At 57.4% G+C, this 26,295-nt stretch overlaps 1 protein-coding gene and 1 long non-coding RNA gene across 2 annotated transcripts; both read right to left on the bottom strand.

The window, feature by feature from the left end:
- Nucleotides 1-7,345: 7,345 nt before the first annotated feature.
- LOC119093880 (uncharacterized) lies at nucleotides 7,346-19,493 on the bottom strand. Its single transcript, XR_005093707.1, has 3 exons — nucleotides 19,272-19,493; nucleotides 18,807-18,857; nucleotides 7,346-7,430 (listed from the first exon to the last, which is right to left on the bottom strand). It is a non-coding gene; the product is annotated as an uncharacterized LOC119093880 (long non-coding RNA).
- Nucleotides 19,494-20,309: 816 nt separating this feature from the next.
- LOC119114931 (longitudinals lacking protein-like) lies at nucleotides 20,310-25,989 on the bottom strand. The gene is made up of 4 exons (XM_037238990.1): nucleotides 25,966-25,989; nucleotides 22,552-22,737; nucleotides 20,598-20,744; nucleotides 20,310-20,375 (listed from the first exon to the last, which is right to left on the bottom strand). Exons 1-4 carry the CDS (start codon nucleotides 25,987-25,989, stop codon nucleotides 20,310-20,312), a joined length of 423 nt encoding a protein of 140 aa, XP_037094885.1.
- Between the last annotated feature and the right edge of the window lie 306 nt (nucleotides 25,990-26,295).

The following is a 26,295-nucleotide window of genomic DNA, read 5'->3' as shown; positions in this document are numbered from 1 at the left end:
TTGCGGGACTCAGTAATTGTTGTGCTTGCCAGAAACTGGATTCAATCATTGAAGAGCGAGACCTTTCGAAATCGCTCTACGCAGGCAACGTGGCCATCAATAGTGTAAACGACGAGGTCTGGTCAAATAGTCGAGTAATCAAATACAAAGTCAAAAAGTCAAAGCAGACGCGGTAGCGGTCAAATAGCGCAAACGATGAGGAGATTTGCGCTGCATTCCTCCGCAAAAGCAATTACTTTTGACGCATGGTAAAAGTGTTACAAAGCAACGATGACGTCTGGGAATAAGCAGCCACAACACATGGAAATTGTTTGAGCAGTGATCAACGGCATTACGGGCCGAAAGAAGCGCGTTTATAACCCTTAGCACCAACAGCATGTGGCAACAGATCCAGCAAAGAATCACGAGCGGCTTCAGAAACAGAGCTGGTGACGCCAAGACACCACAGCTCTAACGCCACTGCAAGCGAGTTACAACAGCGACACCCATCCTGCACCCACACCCAGCAACAGCGACACCCATCCTGCACCCACACCCAGCAACTGCAACACCCATCCTGAGAAGCAGCACAGCAGAAGCACCCCATGTACAGATCAGCAGGAGAAGAAGGGGTACGAGGAGCGCTGATGGTCATCGCGGTCCACCCAGCATGCGGCACAGGACCAGGAGATACACTCCACCACGTGCTCTCCGGCGCCGTCTCTCTCGGATGCCCCAGTGGCATCTGTCTCCGCGTCTGCCCACGGCCTGCAACGCATCCGCGGCCGAGCGTCAGGGACTTGCTGCCAGCAGCGTCCTCCTCAGTGTCAGGGACTGCTTGCCAGCAGCGTCCTCCCCGACGTCGGGGACTGCCGCCAGCAGTGTCCTCCCCGACGTCAGGGACTACTGCCAGCAGCGTCCTCCCCGACGTCAGGGACTACTGCCAGCAGCGTCCTCCCCGACGTCAGGGACTACTGCCAGCAGCGCCCTCCCACGACGTCGGGGACTGCCGCCAGCAGTGTCCTCCCCGACGTCAGGGACTACTGCCAGCAGCGTCCTCCCCAACGTCAGAGACTGCTGCCAGCAGCGTCCTCCCCGACGTCAGGGACTGCTGCCAGCAAGCGTCCTCCCGACCGCCAGGGACTACCGACAGCAGCGTCCCTCCCCGACGTCAGAGACTGCTGCCAGCAGCGTCCCTCCCGACGTCAGGGACCTGCTGCCAGCAGCGTCCTCCCCAACGTCAGAGACTGCTGCCAGCAGCGGTCCTCCCCATCGTCAGGGGCTACCGCCAGCAGCGTCCTCCCCGACGTCAGCGACTACTGCCAGCAGCGTCCTCGCCGACGTCAGAGACTGCTGCCAGCAGCGTCCTCCCCGACGTCAGGGACTGCTGCCAGCAGCGTCCTCCCCGACGTCAGGCACTTCTGCGAGGAGCGTCCCCTCCCCCGACGTCAGGGACTGCTGCCGACAGCCCCCCCCCCCCCCCCCACGCGTATTTCGCAGCAGCACGGTCGATTGAGGGTGCGTGATGCACTCGCGAGAAGAAAACGCATAGGATTTGGGGTGGAAGAGAAACAGGTCAGGATCTCGTGCGTTGTTTACGAAGTCTCCTGGTCCCGTCGTTAAATGGCCTTGAAAAACTGGGACGTTGAACTGTAACGTGTCTTCACTGTCGTGATAACAAATAGTAGTGGAGCAACTCCCACCCACCAAGCTGAGGCAACCGATCCATGAGTTATTTTCTGTGAAGATTAAGTCTGGGATCGGAAGACGGCACCAGCGCGATCTCAACCACGAAAGTCGTCGCATGATAACAATCTTGCCTTCACGCGCCACGTGGGGAGGTTTGCCTTTGGCGGTTTGGGCGAACACTTTGGCGGTTTCTTGGCCCGGTATCCTCTCGGAGGATAACGGGCCAAGGAGGATATCCTCTCAGTGCTTGAGGTTTCGGTGGCCGCCTTCGGTGGCCGCCTTCGGTGGCGGATTTACGATGTGCCTACCGCTCACTGCAGTGAAAAGCACGGCTTCAAACATTTGACGTATATTGAACAGGACTGTGTGTGTGCACTGGCTTTGGATGAGCGAACAAAAAAGCACACAGAAACACACAGACTAACACCAGCCCATCATTGGGTGCACATTTGCAAATGTCAGCCATGCGGTTCGCATGGCAGGCGTTGACTGCAAGGTCCAGCGGCTCTGGTCCCCCCCCCCCCCCCCCCACCCATAAACCCTCAATTGCACACAAACTCAGTGTTGGCTGGCAGGCAATTCCAGACGCGTTCACTGACCACGTCACAAACCACCGCAATGGGCAGGTACAGAACAAGCACAGCCGCACACACAGGTTTACCCCCGACAGCGTGCAGGTCTATACCGACCCCAGAGCACGTGACACCGGCATCTGAAAATTGAAAGCTTCTGTCTCGCATGGATGAGCGATTGCCCCTGCCCCGCATACAACATACGGGCTGGAGCATACCTGGGGTCTCCTTCCCGCCAACGCCTGCCTCAGGGGGCACGTGTGTGCAGCGTCTGCAAGCTCGTCACGTGCGCGCCAGGATGCGCGCAACATCGCACCAGAGGCCAGCCATCCAGCCAACATCGCACCAGGCCAGCCATCCAGCCAACATCGCACCAGGCCAGCCGGGGGCCAAGCGCCGGTCGCCGTTGGAGATGAAGGGAGAAAGGCAGACGAACGGGGTACCAGAAGTTTGCTGCAGTGGTACGTGCAGTCGGTAGTATGGCGGCCAAGCATCAACTTACCCTGGTCCCGCTCTTTACTTAATGCCCTGGTACTACAAGGACCTCGCAACAGCAGTAAAACACGTGACAAGTTTGCATCGTCTACCCCTTTACTAACGTTTTCTTTGCCGGTCCATTTAAGCAATGTTGTATTATTACTTTGAAGTTTTGGCCCTTATATGGGCCCAATGGGAGGCCAATAACACACTAATTCATCAACATTACGGTAGTGGTTTTGAGCCATGACTTAATGGTGCCGTGAAATGAACGAAAAGGTGGAGTCTTGCATCTATTTTCGTATGTGGTTTATTATCTGTTGGGACTGGGAAAGGTGCTATTTGTGCTCGAAACGTTTGCCTTCTGCAAGACAAACTCGTTGGAAAAACTTTCATCTATTTTATGCAATTCGTTAAATGGCGTTCACGAGGAACATTGTGTATGTAGATAAGACGGTAGCCTTATTTCTCGTAGAATGCCCTGGAGAATGGAAAATATATACATTGCACATAAAGATGTGCAATACATCTATATCTTCATTCTCGTGGTTTTTCTACCGGACTTAAGGCTGTAAATACGGTGATTTCATCCATATGGCTTAAGAAAACACTCAACAATACAGGATATCAGAACCAGGCTGCACTGGTAAGCCAGAACAGTCAGAACGTCCTGACAGCGGCACGCCACATACCTATAGCCCAATCCTGGTCACTAGCTGCTCTGATCACCACTTGAGCAAGTAACTGGCCTTCAGACTGCGCCGGCTAATCCGCAACCGCCACAGCCCTCCTGATCGGACACGTGCAGCACCCCCGCACCACCGCACCGCAGAGAACATTGCAGCGTTACACACCACACAGAGCGTCACACCAGCGTCCCCCGGCCCCGCCCGGGCACCGTTCGTCACACTGCTGCCGTCACACACCACACAGAGCGTCACACCGGGCCCCCCCCCCGGCCGGCCAGTGCAACCGTCGTCACACTGCTGCGTCATACACCACACAGAGCGTCACACACCAGCGTCCCCCGGCCGGCCAGGGCACTGTCGTCACAACTGCTGCGTCACACAACGCACAGAGCGTCACACCAAGCGTCCCCCCAGCCGGCCAGGGCACCGTAGCCCCGGTCACGCCTCGAACGGCCCGCGGCGCTCCGCTCGCGTCGTCCGGGTCCACCGCGAAGCCGGACGCTTCGTGCGAGTCCACTGCGAAGCCGGACACTTCGTGCGAGTCCGCCACGAATCCAGACGCCTCACAGCGAGTTCGTCGCCTGACCCGAGGCGTCATCCGAGTCCGTCACCAGCCCGCCGACGTCAGCAGGGTCGGCCGTCAGCCCGCCGACGTCGGCAGGAGTCGGCCGTCATGCCTGCGACGTCGGCAGAGTCGGCCGTCAGCCCGCCGACGTCAGCAGGGTCGGCCGTCCAGCCCGCCAACGTCAGCAGGGTCGGCCGTCAGCGCGGCGAGGGTCGACGGCCGCCGCGGCCAGCCTCAGGCGGACCAGCTCGGCCGCCTCGCGCTCGGGCAGGCCGTGCGCGCGCGCAGGTGGCGCTTCAGGTTGCCCATCTTGCCGAACGCCAGGCTGCAGAGGTGGCAGACGGTGCCGCCCGTGTGCACGTGCTCGTGGGCGCGCCGGCTGCCCGGCGTGCGGTACAGCCGGCCGCAGAACCGACACGGTACTCGGCTGCAACGCAAGGGCGCCACGCTCAAGTCGGAGCGAACGGACCGCCGGGCGCGGCGGGACGTGACGGTCGCGGCGGCCTGGGCTCTGGGGCGCCGCGACAGCGTGGCTGTGCGGTGACGGCGACGGGCTCAGCCCACTCAGCGGTGCCGGTGATGGGCTCGTCTGAACGGAGATAACACAGGATGCGGTTGACTGTGGCGCATACTCGAGCTTGGGTGGCAAAACAGAGAAAGCACTAGAACCGTTCACCTTTTCCGTCACAGGAGTGAGGATGTGGAGGTTCAGTGCAGTCTTATCCTCCATTAAAAACTTCGCGCCAACTAACGCTTCCTGTCCAGATACACCAACAGAAAAAGAAGGGGACCACGAAAGGTCTCTCTCGAAGCCAACTGGGGTAGAGCATATTATCAGGGTAGGGGTAGTCGGTGACTAACGACAATGCTACGATCATCGTAGCAAACGCCACACAATGCCCCCGAATTGTTCAGTCCTGTCAAAACGGCACACATGTCCAGGGCAGACGCGGTCGGTGGCTACTGATATGTTACGATCATCGTGGCAAACGCCACACAATGCCTCTGAGTTGTTCACTCCCGTCAAACGCCACACAGTGGCTGCGAGATATCCAGCCCTATGGGCCGTCGTATGGGCGACTTGCCGCCCTCCAAATGAGCCGTGTCACCTCAAAGGCATCAGCAGCGCAGTGCAGAGGAACACCGTTGAGAACGCCAGCTGGCCGGTGCCGGACCCCGTGCTGAGTCCCCTTCGCCTGGGTCAAACCTGGCCCATTTTTCACGCCAGTGCTCCGACTATCCCACCATGTTTTACAACGAGATCAGATGAAGCTCACAGACTGGGGGCAGTGACCAGCAGAAGCCCAGAGCATGGGGGCAGAGATCAGCGGAAGCCAGAGTCGAGGGGCAGAGATCAGCGGAAGCCCAGAGTCGAGGGGCAGAGATCAGCGGAAGCCCAGAGCCGGGGTTAGAGATCAGCGGAAGCCCAGAGCCTGAAAGGCATCAGCAATCTAGACGGTTTCGCAAAGATACCCCTCAGTAACGATCATCGTCGCCCCAGAGGACGAAGGTAAGTAAGAGGGTGGAAGTGCTCCTGGTACTTCTGCACATGCTCAAAGCCGTCAGACCACAAGGGGCGTGGACCCCGTGGGCTATCAGACCACAAGGGGCTTGGACCCCATGTGCCGCAGCCCGTGTGTTTCATTGCACTCCCGGGAGTCTGTAACTCCAAACGTTGCCACATCCCTGGGATCCGTCCCGTAGCATCGTCTACCATGTCACTTCAAACGTTCCAAAAGTTTCGATGCATCCCCGGAGGTACCGTCATCCTGGGTGCATCGCGATGTTTCGCGACCACTCTCCGAGCAGCTCGGCAAGGAGCCCCGAGCCGGATACGGGCACGCAACCGCGGCGTGCATGTCATCCCTCCAGCCTCGGCAAGGAGGGGCCGCGAGCCGCATACGGGCATGCAACCGCGGCGTGTATGTCATCCCTCCAGCTCGGCAAGGAGGGGCCGCGAGCCGCATACGGGCATGCAACCGCGGCGTGTATGTCATCCCTCCAACTCGGCAAGGAGGGGAGCCCGGAGCCGGATACGGGCACGCAACCGCGGCCGGCATTACTCGTGCCATGTCGCATTCAAAGACGATTGTCCAGTTCGTGTTGTTTATGGGCGATGACCGGTCTACATGGCGCTACGACGGAAGAACGTCCTCGGCCATCATCACCTGAACGACACGCATCACAGGGCACGCGTGCGACTCCTCGATCGGCGTCCAGGCCCGCTCATGGAACTGTCTCAGGCCATCGGCGGCATCGAGTCATATGCCCTGAAGGCGACATCACGACCACCCATGATTCGCACGGCTGGTTTGCCCCCCCCCCCCCCCCTCCTTCTCTATACACGCACATATGCTGCTCTCTGGGACGCGGCATTCAGCAGTCCCTCTCGTGGACCAGTGTGAGTGGCCTGCAGTTTTCCGCAGTAAGATACCGTTCCTGAACGCCTTCTGTTGGATTCAAACGACACGCGTGCTACACAGCAGCCATCAACAAGCAGTCAAGGGGACAGTGCCCGCCGTCCCCGCCCGACCGCTCCTCGGTGGCACAATGGTCGCGCTAGTGAGCCCCGCGCGGCCACGCACATGTGCCTTCGCAAGGAAAGCTGCACCATGGCCAGCGAAAACGAGCACAGAGATCATGAATGCCGCATGCTCACACTTGTACCGGGTAAATACAATGGTGATCAATACAACCGTGAGCTCTCGCTCGACCTTCACTGGGCTTCAGTGCGTTACGGAGACAGCATTGCTGGACTGGCGTTCAAACGCGCGACGAGTGAGAGCTGTGACAAACACGAGTCAGAGCTGTGACAAACACGACGCCAACGCATGGACGCAGCAGCTTCCGAGAGCAGTCCGGGCCCACCGCAATCACCAGCCGCCAGCTCGACCCGCCTGCAACCGGCCGGCAGGTTCGTCACAGGTCCGACACGACCCCAGCGGAGCTCGGCAGCGCACCCCCACGGCGGGGGAGCACCGCAGGCCGCTGTTCCGCTGCCCGACGACCCGGCCGGCCGCACGCCCAGACGTCTCTGGATCTGGATCCGGGGATCTGGGGATCTCTGGACCGACCCGATGGGAGCCTCTGGATCTAGATCTGGACAGCGGATCGGCCGCCCCGAAAGCCCATCTCCCCGAGTCGCCGCCCGTCGCTATCCCAGCTCGCCGTCGCTGTCCGGGAGCTGCGGGGCTGTCCAGAGCTGCGCCTCGGCCTCCCCGTCCGCCTCCTCGGCCTCCGCGCCGTCCCCAGCCGGCACCGGCGCCGGCGGCGGCACAGCGCCCAGGCAGCGAGCCGAGCCCATGTGCCGGTTTCGGCTGGCAGCCGTGGCGAACACCTGGCGGCAGCGCGGGCAGGTGGTGCGGCCGGCGTGCGTCTCCAGGTGGTGTCGGTACGAGTCCCAGCTGGCGTACGTCTTGCTGCAGAGCGGGCACCCCAGGCGGCCGGAAGCCGACGGCGCTGCGGCGGGGGGCGCGCTCGGTCAGACACCGGCGCCGCAGAAGGCGTGGCTTGCGGTGGCAACCACAGTTCGTAAGCTAACATGTGCAGCTTTTCACGGTCCAAGTTTGAGTTGTTGTTCCAGTCTTGCATCGAGACGCTTTATACCAAATGACTGCTTGGGGAGGACATATATACTGAGGTTCTTGGCGAAGCTGAGAAAAAATGGTCTCCACAATACAGCACCTTGTTCCTAAATCAGTTTTCAACCCCTTGAATGATACGGAGGCCAACAGTCATGGCGACCGCCGTCAGCAGAAAGCTGCAACCGCCTACAGAGAAAAGCACGGGCGTAAAACAGCAGAGCTGTCCGCACTCCCTACAGCCCGATCCGCGTTATAAGGTCACTGCCACTGGCAAAGCAAAGGTAAGGAGATGTCGCAAAGGAAAACACGGCATACGTTGACTGTCGTGTTTATCTGGTGGGCCAGCGTTCGAGCGCGCAAAGAAGTGAAGCTGGAGTAACGCACAGCTAACGGGGATGAAATGTTCAAAATTTAATCTGGTGACACGACTCCGAAGAATGACACGGGCACTTCGCTGTCAATATCAACAATTTGGTCGAAAAACAGTGTAATGCGCACGTACTGGACAGACAGAGAACTGAATGCAGTTGCTTGCACACCAACAAAGACCAATCGACGTCTGACTGTTTGCTTATCTCGGCCGATCCATCAGTCAACTCAGTTTGACAGAAAAAACCAAGCGGCTGCTGCATTGGAGGCCACAGGTCGTGGACGCATACGAAGTCACAGAGAAGCACACGGCGTCATAAAATGCATCCGTGCAGTCCACAGGGATTCCGCTCTTGCGAGCGTGCGCGAGCAAGCAGAAGTCGTGTCATTCCAGTGCTTTAGTGGCTGCGCCTTGCTGCGAAGTGCTCCCAAGGTTTCCGCGACATCGCCAATCCTTCAAAACCGCCACTTGAGCATGGCCGCCTTTTGCTGCAATTGCTCCCGTGAGAGAATCCGGCTCGTCTTCCCGTCGACTCGGCACCGAGCCTCGGGGTGGCCGCCGAGAACAGAGTTACCAGTCTGCATCCACCGCCCAGTCCTGGCGTCGAGGCCACCCGCAGCTCACGGGCCACCCTCCCGCGGGGGTCGGTCCTGCCGGTCAAGGCCATCCCGCTAGCTTCACGGGCCACCCTGCCGCGGTGGGCCGGGTCCTGCCGTCAAGGCCGTCCCGCAGCTTCACGGGCCACCCTGCCGCGGTGGGCCGGTCCTGCCGTCAAGGGCCGTCCCGCAGCTTCACGGGCCACCCTGCCGCGGTGGGCCCGTCCTGATGTCAAGGCCGGTCCCGCAGCTTCACGCGGCCACCCTGCCGCGGTGGGCCGGTCCTGATGTCAAGGCCGTCCCCGCAGCTTCACGGGCCACCCCGCCGCGGTGGGGTGCTGCTGTCGCACTTCTGACCACCCATACGTGTTCGCATCCAAAGCGCTGCGTACATTTTTCACCAGTTTCGGGACAGCCCGCGGGGAAGCTGCGGCTGCGGTGATTGTAGCAGCACGGTCCGTTACGAAAGCAAAAGTTACGTTTAGAAGTCAAGCTACGTTAGAAAGTTTAAGTTACGAAAGTTGTATTGTTTCTACTTCCAATAAATATGCCATGGCTCTAATACACCCGCCATCAAATACATCCGCCTTGCGACATTACGCCCATCATGACGTGTGTGGTTGTTGATGTACGCACCCAGAAACAGGCGCATCTGTGCGCCGGCCTTTTAAAAGGAGTGTTCCACCTTTAAATGAAAAGCAAGCGTGGCATAAAATGAAAGAAGTTCACTTGTATCTATTGGTATACTTTCAAGTGAAAACGACTGCTCTAAAAACACAATTTCTCTGTTAAGTAGACATGTTCCCAATTGCGTCATTGTCTGATTACGCCATCGTACCTTGCGCCACATTGTTTGAGAGCCAATTGGCGGCTGATATATCCGGAAATCGTGCACACGAACGCCAGATACGAATGTCTCAGCAGTTATATTTGCACTGGCCTTTATCGCCGTATGGCTAATGGAATGGCAGGACTTGAATTAAGTTATGGTGCCATGGATACCTGGGCAACATAGAAATAGCTGCCCCGAAAGTCTGCACATATCCGCGGGCATTAAGCTCAGAAACTAGAGGGGTTTAGATCTAAAGAAGGGCAAGGCTGTGAACTGCACCGAATGATCTTCAAGATAGCTAATGCAGTCCAAAAACGCAAACAACTGTGGAACACTCCCTTTAACGTTTGGCGAAGAAAGTTTTCGGGATAAACTCACGACCGTTTTCGTCTCACCCATTTAAAACAGCATGGGAACTGCTGTGCAGAATGTTAGCGCAATGTATATCTGCACTAGTTTGTGCCTTGCCTACGGTATCATGTTCATGGTGGGCCCCGTTCCTCACTCTGCTAGACCAACGGACCAATGTCTTAACGATAGATATAATCACATAACGGCCATGAAGATATGAGTTCAATCCAATAAAGATCAGACCGGCTGTCATAAACCCCACTCATCAAAAATCCTAGCATGTTCAAATGACGAGGAACTGTTCACTGGTGCAGCAGCTGTTACGCCTGCAGGGTGTTAGGCACCAACGAACAGTCATTTCCTGCCACAAACAATCCAAACACTTTGGCTACAGTTGAGCGGTTGGGTTGGAGCTATAATCGAGTTGAAATTTTTGTGCCTACTACATGAGATCCTGCAATGCCGACTAGTGCTAAGTTTTTTCACGGAAATATGCTCTTTGTGGCTACGTGATCCAAGTCAGCTCAGTGATTAATTGCGTAACTTTCAGCATTTCCAAGCATTAAAGACGGTGGCGGCGCCATATTGAATGTTGGTCCTGTTTCATATTTCTTTTTCTCGACGGCTCGGTGGGCCGTGTCACACTGCTTTTATAAGGTTTTATGTGACGGGAGCCCATTTCTGCAGTTATTTTTCAAGTAAGCGGTCAAATTCAAAATCAAATTAAGGGTAAAACGTCAGAGCCGATCACCAATAACGAAAATCACCTCAGCTGATGGATACATGTCGTTTGTTGTCATGTGTTCATGGCACGGGTACCACTTACACAAGCTGCATGTGTTACAAACTACAGTAATATGAATACGTGATATTTGCATATGCGCTATGTACACAACGCATGTACCATAAAATACGCCTCTCACTTAGTTGGATACGTAGAGTAAGCTATCATCCTTACACTTTATAGATGAGACCCAGCAATGTCAACTACCGCGAACTGCTCAATGAAATCTTCTATGTCGCTAATTTCATGTATCTAGGTAAGCCACATTAGCTTCGTTCCTACTTGCGCAACTCTGCGCGTTTCTCATGCTCAAAATGTCTGCCGCTACCATCTCGAATGCTATGCCAGGTGTTGAGTCCAGTTTCAATGTTAAGTTTCAAAGTTTTATCTTGACGATTTGGGGGATCGTGTGGTACCGTACGCTGCGGGATTTCGATGGCAGGGAATACATTTCTGCCGTTGTTTTTAATCGATGTGTTCAAAGTCAATGTCAACTTAGAAATCAACAACCAAACTGATCATGAACCACCAAAATCACCTCTGCTGATCGGTATATGTCATTTGTTGTCTTCCTGTACTCATTGTAAGGCTATAACTCGCAACACCCGCATGTGTTATAAACCACAACATGGACGTGCCATATGCCATAACATGGACGTGCCATATGTGCACGACGCATGCATTATAGGCGACTATAAAATATGCACAGACATACACCATGGGGTGTACTATAGTATGCGTTCCGGAACTCGTCGCTGCGAAGCAGAAGGCTATGAGTGGCACACAACTCTGCCAGAATCGGATATCTTGGCTTACAAATTATGCTACAGTAGCTATGCATCGAAGAAAAGAAGCAATGAAATAAGAAATAGAAACGAGAAACAAGTCTTCGCGGGCCTGTATCGTCATTCCCCAAATAAAAGCGCCACTGTAGCGACTTTGATTTGCAGGCGGGACCGTCTGGTGTCTGGGAAAATAGCCCAGACCGAAAGACCAAACCACGCAACTGAGTGCGGGCGAAACGGGGCAAAACCGAAAATATTCGCCATGAAACCACGTTCAAGGAACAGTTGGAGAACCTCTGGGGCCAGAATGATAACGATTACGCTCAGTTGGGTAAGTGATCAGCATCCTCCCTCACGTCCAATGTCATATTCCTTGTTGCAAGGGATATGACAGTCCTCCCAGTCGCGTGCTCTCGGGCTGAGTCCAGGTACGTGTGCAGCTCCTGGTATGACTGGTTGCCAATAAGAAGAAGGCATGTCGCAGCACGGCGATGAGGCGGTTCGCCATTTGCCATTTGTCGACTCGCCGCTTTCAGGAAGCGAGTCGACATCGGCCCGAATACCATCAGTACATCAGACATCGGCCATACCATCAGTCTTAGTGGACTTCTGACGGCCCTGAACGGACTTCTGACGGACTTCTGACTTCTTCAGGACTTATGACAGCCACCAGCCGTGTGTCATTACTGACTGAACCCGGCGGCAGCGGACTGAAGCCGTGACTCCCCAGCGGGTGGAGCCTTTTGTCGGGGGCTGAGGTGCGTCCAGACTGGAAGGGCTATCGCAGCGTTGTTGCCGCCTAGCCTAGCGTTGTTGCTGCCTAGCCTGGCGCTGTTACCCGCCTAGCCTGGCGTTGTTGCCGCCCAGCCTAGCGATGTTGCCGCCTAGCCTGGCGTTGTTGCCGCCTAGCCTGGCGGGTGAGTCGGGACGGGAACACCCCACGGTGGTCTTCTGTTGCAGATATTGTGCTCGGAAGGCGCCATGTCATGCCAGGGGCTGAGGGACTACCTGAGCACAGCCAAACAGCTCTCGGCCAGACGCATGCCAGTGAAATGCCGCCTCAAGCCCACACCGCTGGCGCTCACGCTTGTGCGCGGAGGGCAGGAAGACGGTTTCCCCGTTCGGCGGCACTGTCTCAAGGCAATGCTGTCTTTTTTATTCGCGGCAGAGCACCACAATTATGCCTCGCAGCTGAGCTGACATGTGGGACAGATGAAGCACCTTCCCCAGCGTGCCAGGGAGGAGCTACTGGCGGGCACGCACGTCTGGTGACAATAGGACAGCGAGACCACTAGTGCCAGCAAAGAAGATGTTGATTGACCTAGGTCAGCTGCTGTACCGCATCTGGCCAGTTCCCGGGCCAGTTCCTGGGACCGCAGAATACCTGGATGACCTGAATGAAAGTTTGAAGACTCAACCGGCCCGCTTCATTCCGAACTCCCCCGAACAAACTCTCCGTGATCCCCCCCCCCCGAAAAACTTCTCGTCCCTCCCGCCTCCCCCCCCCCCCGAAGAAAAAAACTGGACACAATGCTAACTTTGGTTAGAGCGTCGAGGTCTCCACTATCATAACGGCTGTATCATTAGCGCCAGTCATTCTCAAAGCGCTCCTGGACATAGTGACCTGCAGCTCCGCCAGTGAAAGCAAGGCACGCGGCAATGCACGCTACAGCTGCAACAACCCAGTGCAGGCTTTTGGCGTACAGACCATTCCAAGTGTGAAGGAGAAATTACATTCTTTAGCCGTTGCACCAGCAAACAGATGGACATTGGAAACAAAGAAGGGGGGCTAGGTGCACGTAGTGATGACGATTACCGAAAGTAGTCGAGAATGTGACAGGTGCTAGGTGTACGTCAGAGGTCTGCTCTAAGTTTGACATCTGACCTCTGATTTGGCGCTAAGACAAATCCCGCAACCCCAAAACAAGTCCTAAGATGGCCTCACCACTCATGATAGTCCTTACATAGAGATAATACACGACTTTCTTTGTCTCCCAGGTCCAAATAAGGAAATTGGTAAGCATTCAAGATGGCGGCAGCCGACATTTTGAATTGAGAAAAATGCTCAATGCTGTACAAAAAGCAACCAAGCTAATTTAACTTTACTTTTTTATGTAAAACATTCCCGTGAAAAATTGCGATAGCTAGCATCCCGGTGTCCGCATTTTGCAACTCAACTACTAACTGAGCTCGAATAAAACAAATGCTCACTTTGCATGAGCATCCCAAAATGTTCGGAACAACGTCTACTGTACGCCCTGATGAAAACGGCAGCCATACCACATCAACACCAAGCCACTCTCTACGGCACACCGATAGGTCAAAACACGTCCATCGCCGCCACCAGGGGAGCGGAGCGACGGCACACACCCGTCACAGCGGCTCCCGACCCGGCCTGCGAGGAGGACCGCCCACCCCCAGTCCGCAGGACGACCCCCGGACGCGACAGTCCCTGGACCCGGCCGGGCACCACCCACAGGGCGGGGCGGTGAGCGCACTCACCTGGAGGCCTGTGACCGGGCCCACTGGCCAGCTCCCTTCGGCGCGCTGATGACGCCAAATGTCGCCTCAAGTCTTCGGCATAAGTCGCTCACTCGCACGGCGTGGTGAAACTTATACGGGTAACGACGACAATACCTAAGATATTTTGTACTCTAAACATCCAGGTTTGTCCACTAAAAATGTGGTGCACGCGACGCCAGTGGGATTGCGGATGGAAAGTAGTTTTTTTGGTGTCGAGCAGGGACGAAAATATCGACAGTCTGATTTTCATGGCCAGGGCTTCACAGCCTAACTTCGCTCGTGAGCCGCAAGTGAAATTGCACCGCGTAGCAGCCCATGATACTGACAAACCCACCAATTTAAGACCAGTCGATCAGCTTGAACTGGGCTAGCCAAAAATTGAAAGCAATCCATTATAAGCAGTTGTGAAATACATCAGGGTGAAAGACAACCTATAAGTTTACCAGAAATAGAAGCGGCACCTCCAACTCCAACCTCAACAAAACTGTAACAAGCCATAGCAGAGCCTACGACAGGGTGTGTAAGTGAATAAGAACACGGGAAAGTGAGAGCTGGCAGACAACGTAATCATTACAAGTGATGCGACCAAAACTGGTGATGACAGTCGTCTAGTGATATGAAACAATGCGACATCTTGCAGCCTCTCGAATGCGAAGCCTTGTCACATCACATCTCTGGGTGGGTGTTCCTCCGGTAAGTAAATGCGATTTTTGTTCCGAAACACCAGGCAGGTCATATACAAGATTTGCCGAATGTACGGCAAGCGGCTATTCCGAAAAAGTGGTGGAAAAGTTCAAGCCATGCCGACATAAGCAGGGAAGGTCTTACGCTCCTGTACTGCAATGACACTCTGTGAGAAACTTCCTGCGGGGTCCCAATAGCAGTCGGAGACATGGGCTCCCTGTGCTACTGACGTGTACGATGGTTCAAACCCCGCTGCCACCACGTGCCAAAACCAGCCGCGAGGGGCCTGGATGGGTGAGGAAAGCTTCTCAGATGCGCGCTGTCTACATGTCCGCCATTACAACAAAAAGGAGGTGGGGGTACAGCTCACAAACCTCCAGTGTGATCGAGCTGCTCAACGTCACCGTTCCCAGCCCGATGAAGCTGTCAAGTGACTGCTAGATCAGAAGGCTGTGGACGACCGACGACAGGCCCGATGAAGCTGCCAAGTGACTGCGAGATCAGAAGGCTGTGGACGACCGATGACAGGCCCGATGAAGCTGCCAAGCGACTGCTGGATCAGAAGGATGGGGACGATCGACGACAAGGCCGATGAGGCTGTGAGGTGGCTGCTAGATCAGAAGATTGTGGACGACCGACGACAAGCCCAATGAAGCTGTGAGGTGGCTGCTAGATCAAAAGGCTGGGGACGATCGACAATCAACATGGGCCACTGGTAAAACATCACGGACAAAACAGCCCCTATACAGATGTGGAACGAAGAACCTGCGCTGACGGAGTTGGAATGGGAGCCTGCGCAAAAAATCGCTTCTGCCCGGGCCGGCTGCCACCGCAGGGCCGCTACTGCTGAGCAGAGCGTCTCCAACGTCTGACGGATTTTTGACACAAGGGAGAAATCGGATGCATTGGTCGGCAGCCTGTCGGAACCGGTGACTCACCAGGTGACAGGTCATCTAAAGGTTAGGTCAGGGGTCAGGCCCCTGAACCACCTGGAAGCATCTATTCCTGTGGACCCAAGAATGACCGTACGGAAACAGGTAGCTGCTGCGGTCGCATATGCGGCCAGCGATTGAGAGGACCTCCAGAACAAGATCCGCAAGTCCCTGCCTACTACTCTTCGAGACCCCTGTGCCACTCGCGTCCAGTGTGGCACCACAGTCTGGGGCATCGTCTAACGCGTGGGTCCGAAGCCGTTTGGACGGTCCAATAGACGAGCCACCAGACGGGCCCTTCAATTCGCCACAGGACGTTTCAAAGGAGAGTCCATCCACCAAAGGACACTTACCAAGAGAACCCATCTGCTGGACCTGTGTAGTCTCCCGGCTACAGCATACCTTGTCCAGATATTGTCCTGACACACGAGATCCTAGACACCGGAGCACACCACCATCAGCATTGGATCACACGGTTTTTTCGTCTCAGTGGCTCCGTCCTACACCGCAGGAGGGTGATTTCAGCAGGCTTATAAACCCGAGGCTCTCTACAACGTCAGATGAATTGGCTCTGAGCTGAGATCGGCCGGGGGGGGGGGGGGGTGGAATGCTCCACCGGCTCGGGTGGTCCTCCCTTTCACTGCCAACCCGCTCAAAAACCGACGCGACGCGCACTGGACTGGTTCTCGACACTCTTGTCTAGAGTAGTTCGGCGACGAATGGCTTCTGACGAGCTGGATGGTACCAGGCCTTCAGGCCAAAGCGCTGTTCGAGTTCAGAATAACAAACCGTAAATGCGGTAAGGAGATTTGAGGTAATAGCTGATAAGTCCGAATAACAGAGCCATGACAGGAACCGCCATGGTGAGGTGCTTGACGCATCGCTACTTCAGTTTCAGTTGCGTGATACTGGTAATATGAAGTGTGATGGCTGCTTCCTCACAAGCCTTTCACATTGTCAGGTATAAAGGTGACTACCTTGGTCACGAATACGGCATCAGTGTTTTCGTTTTACTTATAGCAATTTCACGTTTTGAAGTTTGCCTGACATTTTAGCTTCAACTTTCGATTGCACATGACGCATGTTGAACGGAGATACACACCGCAATTTGGGTCACACATTGAAGTGAACTGTGCTAAAAGGATAATTAAGGAGACACCATGATATATGTGACCGGTCGAGCTAAGCTGAAGGGTCATTGTCCTCTCCTTTTAAGCAATGAGATGTCCGCGGTCCGAAGCATCCTGTTTAAGGCGTTGAGGGGTTGGGGGTTGAATACACCGGAATGCGCCGTTCACGTATTCGCGTTAATTGCTGATTCGACTTGTGTTATATCATGCGCAGTGTCCGACACGTGCTCTTTAACTCGGGTGATGCAAACATAGAAGAACGCACCCTAACCACAAGCCAAATACGACGCATATTGTCAGGCATGCGAAGACAGGCAAAGCCAAGACATGTACCTACGAACCGCGGTGCTACACAGCCCGCCACGCCTCCCCCTCCCCCTCCCCCTTGCCAGAATAGTGGGACACATGAGATACGAGTCGCACCAAAAGAGCGCTGTGCACCCGATTCAAAGCGTTTGTCACTCTCGGTGCTGCGGCACGAGACAATCGCTCGTGTAGGCCGATCAACCATCCACACGACAAAGTCGGCTGGGACTCCTCGTGGGTGGGCTTTCCACCACGTTCTGATGTACCAAGCGGGCTTCACGGGCTAAAATCGACTAGTGTTAGGAAATGGTGTAAAGGAAACGCGTATCCTTGTGCATTAAATGAAAAACCTTGTAACCAGCAAGAAAACGGGTGAAGGCCAAATATCTGCCTACATAGACACACGCTCAACTGTTCAGTACAGCCTGGCTCTGTGACGCCCGCGCTCGTGGCCTCCCCAGCCTGAGGCTGTCAGTGAGATATTGTCCTGTGCTGCGGACTATGCTGTGGATAGTCAGCGGGATATTGTCCCGTGCTGCGGACTATGCTGTGGATAGTCAGCGGGATATTGTCCTGTGCTGCGGACTATGCTGTGGATAGTCAGCGGGATATTGTCCTGTGCTGCGGACTATGCTGTGGATAGTCAGCGGGATATTGTCCTGTGCTGCGGACTATGCTGTGGATAGTCAGCGGGATATTGTCCTGTGCTGTCAGTGAGATACTGTCCTGCGCTGCGGACTGGCTCGGTTCCCCACGCTATACCCAAAGCCCCCGGGACAGGAGAGAACGCCCGACATAACGCCGACTCCGGGAACAGCGTTGAGGAAGAGAGACCGGCGGAGGACAGGGGTTGATGGAGGGAGGGAGGGAGGGAGATGGAGAGGGAGAGGGAGAGGGAGAGGGAGAGGGAGAGGGAGAGGGAGAGGGAGAGGGAGAGGGAGAGGGAGAGGAGAGGGAGAGGGAGGGAGGGAGGGAGAGGGAGAGAAAGGGAGAGGGAGAGGGAGAGGGAGGCAGAGGGAGAGGGAGAGGGAGGCAGAGGGAGAGGGAGAGGGAGAGGGAGGGAGGGAGAGGTAGAGAGAGAGGGAAAGAGAGAGGGAGAGGGAGAGGGAGAGGGAGAGGGAGAGAGAGAGGGAGAGAGAGAGAGAGAGAGAGAGAGCGGCGGAGGACAGTCAGCCCGAACCGCAGCGACGATCTGGGTCTGCCGCCTGATCCCATTTCAGTCGACCTCTCGACTCCGGTGATCGCGGACCGGGACGACGACGCCGCTCATACGCGCACGCTCGTGACCTCCGGCGCACGGCCGCACGGGCACACACACGGCATGGCGCTGCCGGCCAGCGGAGCCGCCGCCGCCGCACCGCTGTGTGGGCGGGGCGGGGAGGGGTGACGAGGAGCTCCCCTCAGCCCCGCCCCGCCCGTCCAGTCGGCGGCGGCTTGCGCGGTGGCGGCGGTCGGGGGAGCGTGCAGGTCCGATGCCCCCCCCCCCCCCCCCCCTCCGCCCAGTCCACTCCGAACGGCACGGCGCACAGCCGGCGGGCGGGCTGGCAAAGTGCGGATGGGCGGCCGGGTGGAAAGCAAGACGGCGCAACGGCCAGGGGTCGGACCAGGCGGGCGGCCATATCATCACACCGCTGGTAACGCTACAGTCAGGGGTCGGATCAGGCGGCGGCCATATCATCACACCGCTGGTGTGCTACAGCCAGGGGTCGGACCAGGCGGCGGCCACATCGTCACACCGCTGGTGCGCTTCATCAAAAGGTCAGTCGCATCGCTTTTGGCGGGGCGGAAGGCAAAACTGCCAATCAGCTGTGAGTATTTCAGAGCCGTCGATTTCTTCCCACGTTTACTAGCGTTTTAGCAATAGCAGCGTTCCCGTACTGTTACCGCTGTTTCATTGCGAGCCGGTTGCCGGGGACCGACCTGCACCCTCCCTCGACCCCACACGGACATGGACTGACCTTGTGAGGCTCTGTCACCGCCGGCGCCGGCCGACGACGGGCCGGCTTCTCCTGCAACACAGGCGGCTGCTGTCAGGCCGGGTCTGGCCGGCGCCTGCGCAGGTCACGTCTTGGTAAGGACAGGTCAAGGCAAGTCACAGACAGACTGCTCTGTGCGTAGCCCGGTTTAGTCCAGTTGGATCCCAGCCAGCTAATTAGCTAGCATCAAGTTCCAGCGTTTCTCTGGACCCAATTTTACTTCACCCCCGCTGGCGTAATAAAAACATTCCATGTTGGCCATGTTATGCTTTATCAATTGATTGATTATTGGAGCATTTGAGGACGTCGACTCTTCAGCTGGCTTTTAACATGCCGCTGAAACAACACACAGAGCTATCAGACACTGGACAGCCAAACTTCCTGAAACCTCTCATCCCAAACCCTTGTTTACTGAGCTTCCGCAATCGCAGCCTGCCTCCTTCTCACCTAGCGAGTCGTCCAGCAGCGACACCTGGGCGGGATCAAAGCCTTGTCCCGCCCCACCGGCGTGACCCTCGAAGCTGGCCACGTGCCCCAGCGCGGCCTCCAGTTCTCCATCCTCCTCGCTCAAATCCACCTGCTCCACCTTGATCACGCTCGGCGAGCCGCCGGCAGCGCCTATGGCGGTGGGTGCCGAAGCTGCACTTGGCCGGGCAGCAGCAGGCGGTGCCAGCGTCGCTGACGGCGAGGCCGGCCGGCGCCGCTTGGCGGGCGGCGCGGACGGGGGCTCGGCGGGCGGTCGCGACCGGGGCGGCGCCCGGGCGGCTGGAGTAACGGGCGCCGGCGCCTCGTGGGGGCGCTCGTCCGCGGTCGGGTCCTGCTGGAGAGGTGGGCAGCCGGACTCAGCGTACCGCATACCAGCTCACGGTCAGGGGGCGCCACCGTGTGCTCGGTACGAAGGGACGAATGATGAAGCAGCTGAATGCGGCCACAGCAGCTGCCGACGCGGCCACAGACGCGCCCACAACGTGGCGTGGCGGCAGACGGCACAGAACGCAGGCGTTTACACAGTCGCACGTTGTACGCTGGATCTCAAACTACATATATCTCATAAACATCGGGTCAAAGCCCTACGTTCTACTCGCCTGCTGCTCACCGTCTAAGCGTGTCCCGCCTGCTGCCGCTGCTGATGATCTAGATCAATGCATCCACAGATCCCCAATGACCGCGCCCTGTCTGTGCCCGTTCAGCCCGCTCAGCAACGTCCTCGGCGACGCCGTGCCGTGACTGCCCCGCCCCGTGTTCACCTGCCCGTGACTACCCCGCCCGTGTTCACCTGTCCGTGACTGCCCCGCCCCGTGTTTACCTGTCCGTGACTGCCCCGCCTCGTGTTCACCTGCCCGTGACTGCCCCGCCTCGCGTTCAACCTGCCCGTGACTGACCCGCCCCGTGTTCACCTGTCCGTGACTGACCCGCCTCGCGTTCACCTGTGCTGTGACTGCCCCGCCCCGTGTTCACCTGCGCCGTGACTGACCCGTCTCAGGCTCACCTGCGCCGCGATTGGCCCGCCTCAGGCTCACCTGCGTCGTGATTGGCCCGCCTCAGGCTCACCTGCGCCGCGATTGGCCCGCCTCAGGCTCACCTGCGCCGCGATTGACCCGCCTCAGGCTCACCTGCGCCGTGACTGACCCGCCTCAGGCTCACCTGCGCCGCGATTGGCCCGCCTCAGACTCACCTGCGCCGCGATTGGCCCGCCTCAGGCTCACCTGCGCCGCGATTGACCCGCCTCAGGCTCACCTGCGCCGCGTCCTCGTCGCCGCTCAGGCCGCGCACCTGCAGCATCTCGGCCGTCTTGATGAAGCTTGCCAGCTGGCCCTGCGACACGTTCACCTCGCCCTTGTAGACGAACTCGATGACGGCGCGCAGGTCCTCGATGCTCGTGTCTTTCAGGAAGAACACCGGGTGTTGGCACGGGTTCTCCTGCGGGGAAAGGCAGCGTTGGCAGCCTGGACGCCTCAGGGGCGGCACAGAGTCGCGAGGGCTGCGTTGTGCACCCAGATGAGATTAAGTAGTAGCTAGCGTCTGTGCGTTGGATAGGCCGCGTGTGGCAGCCCACGACCGTCACACAGAAGACGGAAAACTTTGGCAATGTCAGCTTTTGGTTGCAAAGGGCCGCAGTACGGTGAGAAAAAAGCTCATAGCATGCTTTGCCAATGAACCTATAGCAGCACGGTTTTGTGAGGGAGAGGGGTTTGCGTCTCCCGAGTGGCCGAGTGGTTTGCGTCTCCCGAGTGACCGAGTGGTTTGCGTCTCCCGAGTGGCCGAGTGGTTTGCGTCTCCCGAGTGGCCGAGGGTTTGCGTCTCCCGAGTGACCGAGTGGTTTGCGTCTCCCGAGTGGCCGAGTGGTTTGCGTCTCCCGCGTGACCGAGTGGTTTGTGTCTCCCGAGTGACCGAGTGGTTTGTGTCTCCCGAGTGACCGAGTGGTTTGCGTCTCCCGAGTGACCGAGTGGTTTGCGTCTCCCGAGTGGCCGAGTGGTTTGCGTCTCCCGAGTGGCCGAGTGGTTTGTGTCTCCCGAGTGACCGAGTGGTTTGCGTCTCCCGAGTGACCGAGTGGTTTGTGTCTCCCGAGTGACCGAGTGGTTTGCGTCTCCCGAGTGGCCGAGTGGTTTGCGTCTCCCGGGTGACCGAGTGGTCTGCGTCTCCCGAGTGACCGAGTGGTTTGCGTCTCCCGAGTGGCCGAGTGGTTTGCGTCTCCCGGGTGACCGAGTGGTCTGCGTCTCCCGAGTGACCGAGTGGTTTGCGTCTCCCGGCTCCCACGTGGGAGCCCTGGGTTAGTATCCCGGTTGCGCAATGGCCTCGAGCACTGATACTGATATTGTAGTCGCTGGTGCTCCATAAAAGGATCGTGAAGACGTGCGTCGTGTTGCGTTTAAAAAAAGTAGCGGAACTCTTCTATATCTGGAAACAATGTGCGGGGGAGAAATCAGCACCACTCGCTAAGCCGTCGTTCCTGCAGGTCCATAAAAACCTAGGTCGATAAAAAAGACGTAAGAGCTTCGGGCTTTGACAGAAAAAAATGACCGGGTTGCGTTCTCACAGCGGCGAATTCAGAACAGTCAGCAGGACTTCACGCCAGTGAACCGCTGATGAAGGGAGGAGCGAACTGATGCTCTGGGAGGGGAGGGCAGCCCAATGACCTGGAGACCCCATCCAATGAGAGGACAGAACTGTCACGGCCGCCAGGTGACCGCGTAAGATCCCACGTGTCCACTGAGGGGACAGAACTGTCACTGCCACCAGGTGACCGCGTAAGATCCCACGTGTCCACTGAGAGGACGGAACTGTCACTGCCACCAGGTGACCGCGTAAGATCCCACGTGTCCACTGAGAGGACGGAACTGTCACGGCCGCCAGGTGACCGCGTAAGATCCCACGTGTCCACTGAGGGGACAGAACTGTCACGGCCGCCAGGTGACCGCGTAAGATCCCACGTGTCCACTGAGGGGACAGAACTGTCACGGCCGCCAGGTGACCGCGTAAGATCCCACGTGTCCACTGAGGGGACAGAACTGTCACGGCCGCCAGGTGACCGCGTAAGATCCCACGTGTCCACTGAGGGGACAGAACTGTTACGGCCACCAGGTGACCGCGTAAGATCCCACGTGTCCACTGAGGGGACAGAACTGTCACTGCCACCAGGTGACCGCGTAAGATCCCACGTGTCCGGCGCCCTGACCTGACCCGCCGTCGGCTGCCGAGGCCGCCTGCCTCCAGCCCGGCACCTCACCTTGAGCAGCTCGCGGAAGTAGGGGCTGCACGCGGAGAGCATCATGCGGTGCGCCTTGACCTTGTGGCCGTCGCAGCAGAGCGTGATGTCCACCAGCTCCTCATCCTGCCGCAGGTGGTCGAACACGGACGTGACGCTCGTGCGGAAGCTGTCCCACTTGAGGCAGAACTTCTGGCCGTTCATCATCTGTGGGGGACGGGCACGCTGTCAGCCGGCGTGACCTAAGCGTGACCTTGCAGACCTTTTCCTTCCGAGGAATCCTTTCAGCACCTTTCAAATCTGGGGCCAATCAGAGGCTGTTGTCACACCTCTGCATCACCGAGTGAGATTAACGGGATCGTTAGGAAGTAGTAATATAAAATAACACGTGGCGGCCTGTTTGGAGGACCAACAGCAAGCCTAGCACCAACATGATGCCATAAGCCTGGATACAATGCCATTGGCCTATAATTAACAACGTAATCGCCAATTACATCGCCAGTAAGTCACCACGTTACATACTGCCTGGTGACTGACTAAACGCCAGAAGGCACTGATAGGCTAGGCACAGTTCTGGAATCGCCAGCACTGGTTCAGAAGCAGCTGCCAGACCAATTCTATATGTCTGATTTTGTCAAATCGCCTGTCTTAATTAGCAGTTAACATCACATTCCGCCCCTGTAATTGCATTGCATTTCAGGCCATTTGTCTCCAATTCCCGTGTGCATGACCTGTTTAAAATATTCCGCTAACGATAACAAACACTGAAGAGCACAACTAACTACACCTGCACAGCACGTAAGCCGCGTCTTTATTGCATCTGTCACATATGGGCGAATTCAGCGCGGATGTGGTGACAGCTCATCGTCTGTTAGACACGCAGGCTAAAGAGGCGGCCGGGGAGCGTCGCCGAAGGAGCGTCGAGGCCCGGACTCCAGTAACTCACGGCCGGCCGCTACACTCCACAGGCGCCAGAGGCGGCGTCAGCGGTCACCGGAGGAGCGTCGAGGCCCAGACTCCAGTAACTCACGGCCGGACGCTACACTCCACAGGCGCCAGAGGCGGCGTCAGCGGTCGCCGAAGGAGCGTCGAGGCCCAGACTCCAGTAACTCACGGCCGGCCGCTACACTCCACAGGCGCCAGAGGCGGCGTCAGCGGTCGCCGAAGGAGCGTCGAGGCCCGGACTCCAGTAACTCACGGCCGGCTACTACACTCCACAGGCGCCAGAGGCGGCGTCAGCGGTCACCGGAGGAGCGTCGAGGCCCAGACCCCAGTAACTCACGGCCGGCTACTACACTCCACAGGCGCCAGAGGCGGCGTCAGCGGTCGCCGAAGGAGCGTCGAGGCCCGGACTCCAGTAACTCACGGCCGGCCGCTACACTCCACAGGCGCCAGAGGCGGCGTCAGCGGTCACCGGAGGAGCATCGAGGCCCGGACTCCAGACTGAACAGGCGGCGACGGTCGCACGTGAGCTACACGCCAGTCACTGTTGGGCCGCTCGGTACGTGTGCGGCTGCAGCGGCTGCGGCTCCGACTGCGGCTGTATCCGACAGCTTCGTAGTGATAGTACTAGTACCGCTAGTACTCGCACTAGTTAGTCCCATGCCAGTTCCGCTGGCGCTGGACTGGCAACCGATACGATGAATCACATTAAGAGCATAGGAATCAACAAACACCACTGAAGCTGAACTAAAACTGTTCTCTACGGAGCAGACAGCAAACACACGATTGCACATGAATTGCCCGACGCAGATGTCGGTTTGTGCCGTGGTTGTTGCTTTTTTGCAGCAGCAGCAGCAGGTTGCCTTCATTCCCGTGGAGCCAGTGGCTCCAACAATGGCACTCTTTGCCCCGATTGTCGTGAGCTAGGACAGCAGCGCGTCTCTCCGTGAAGCCCTGAGCTGTTGAACTGTGTGGGGCAGGGGCACGGAGGGCGCCCGCCTGCCGCCTCCACTCGAATCAAACGATCCAGTGTACGTCGAATGGTGAGTGACGGCGGGAGCAGCAGCAGGATAGTCTGAAGTGAGGACCACGAAGCTCTTACGGGCGTGCACGACACTTTCCCATTGTTCCCTGCACCGCGTCCGTTTCCCACGTGGGGGGAGGGTTTAAATCCAGATTGCGTGGAGATCCCGGGTGCTAACGTTACCCACGCAGTCACTGTCACTCCGTAAAAAGGGGCGTAACGACGTGCGTCACGTCCCCTTTTAAAAGGACCAGCTCACAACGAGAGCAACCTGTTCAGACGCCGTGTTCAGCAGCCGCGCCGGCCGACAGACGCGTCAGACACGGATCACTTGCACAGCAACAACGAGCGAGGCCTCGGCTGCCTGCAGGAGCACGTCGCCCGCGAGCGGAGGTCAGGAACGCTGCCACCGCCGAGTCGGCGGCCACGGCTCGGTCGAGGTCAGCGGCCTCGGCCGTGCAGGGTCCGGCCGTCGGCGGCCACGGCCCGGCTGTCGAGGTCAGCGGCGTCCGGCCGTGCAGGGTCCGGCCGTCGGCGGCCACGGCCCGGCTGTCGAGTTCAGCGGCGTCCGGCCGTGCAGGGTCCGGCCGTCGGCGGCCACGGCCCGGCTGTCGAGGTCGGCGGCGTCCGGCCGTGCAGGGTCCGGCCGTCGGCGGCCGCGGCTCGGCTGTCGAGGTCAGCGGCCTCGGCCGTGCAGGGTCCGGCGGCAGGGTCGTCCCCGCCGGACTCTGGGTAGTGCGTGGTGGAGCGACAGTAACGACGGCACCAGTGGCTGGCTGACGCTGAGCCGCCGGGCCTCCGGTCCGCGTGCTCTGTACGGGTCCGGCTGAGGAGGAGTTCACCTCGGCACTTGGGCCCGGCGCCGACCAACAGCAAGGTGTACCCGAATTTCTGTGCTGGGGGACAGCACACAGCAGATCTGGCACGCAGGATGGGAGCACCACCAATGCCAGTCACTTGTGCCATGGAGCTACAGCTGCAGACTGGGGTGGTGGCCATACAGGTGTTGCCACCTGGTGACACTGCCAGTCACTCACAATGAGACTGCTTCCTTTCTGAATAATCTGGCTGGCTGGCTCAATGACCCTGACTGGCTGAATAGATAGATATATATGCAGGAGCTTCCACAAAATGAATTGCCTAGCTTCCAAGTCGATGTGCATGCAATGGCCACCAGATATAAAAGACAATGCAGATGAGCATGATGTATCACATTGCAATATATGTTTATCTACTTGAAAAATTTGAGGTTAAGATTATCCTAAAAGCTGTGTTGCATGTGACCTCTGACAACCCCACTCAGCCAGTAGCAAGTTCCACACCATGGATGCTGCACAGAATGTGAACACAGAATGTGGATCGGAGGCACATAAACTCCTGCAGACATGCCAAAGAGCGGCTGCAGTTGGTTGACAATCTGAGTGGCAGAGCCAGGTATTACACTCTGGTGTATCACATGCTTCACCCACGGCTTTGAAGATCTCATCTCGCATCTCTGGTGGGTAGATGGCTGCAAGGTGTGAGGGTCTCACAGGTGATTATATAATACACAATACTGTGTTCATGTATTTCACTGGCTCTGCTTTAATGCCTTTACCTTTAGAGCTTTTCAATACTACCATATTGGAAACCAGTGCTGAATGAACATCAGTAGCAGCCTGTGCCATTTTGCACCACATGGATTTCCACATCAAGATGCGATGGCTGTCGTCATGAAACCTCAGGCAGCTTGGCATGTTTGGTAGTTAGTGTCAATAAAACACTTAAAATGAATGAGCAGGCATCTGCCTTCTTAAGTA

The sequence above is a fragment of the Pollicipes pollicipes genome, unplaced genomic scaffold (assembly GCF_011947565.3).
Source record: "Pollicipes pollicipes isolate AB1234 unplaced genomic scaffold, Ppol_2.1 Scaffold_1600;HRSCAF=1878_pilon_pilon_pilon, whole genome shotgun sequence".
Lineage (NCBI taxonomy): Eukaryota > Metazoa > Arthropoda > Thecostraca > Pollicipedomorpha > Pollicipedidae > Pollicipes > Pollicipes pollicipes.
This window is presented reverse-complemented; position numbering and strand designations above follow the sequence as displayed.

Bases quoted from the DNA above. Each gene is read 5' to 3' on its own strand.
- LOC119114931 (XM_037238990.1), bottom strand. From the start codon at position 25,989: ATGCGAGATGAGATCTTCAAAGCC. The intron at 22,738-25,965 runs GTGGGTGAAGCA...CGTCCCCCACAG, and splicing joins GAGATGAGATCTTCAAAGCC to ATGATGAACGGCCAGAAGTT. The intron at 20,745-22,551 runs GTGAGGTGCCGG...CTTTCCCCGCAG, and splicing joins ACTTCCGCGAGCTGCTCAAG to GAGAACCCGTGCCAACACCC.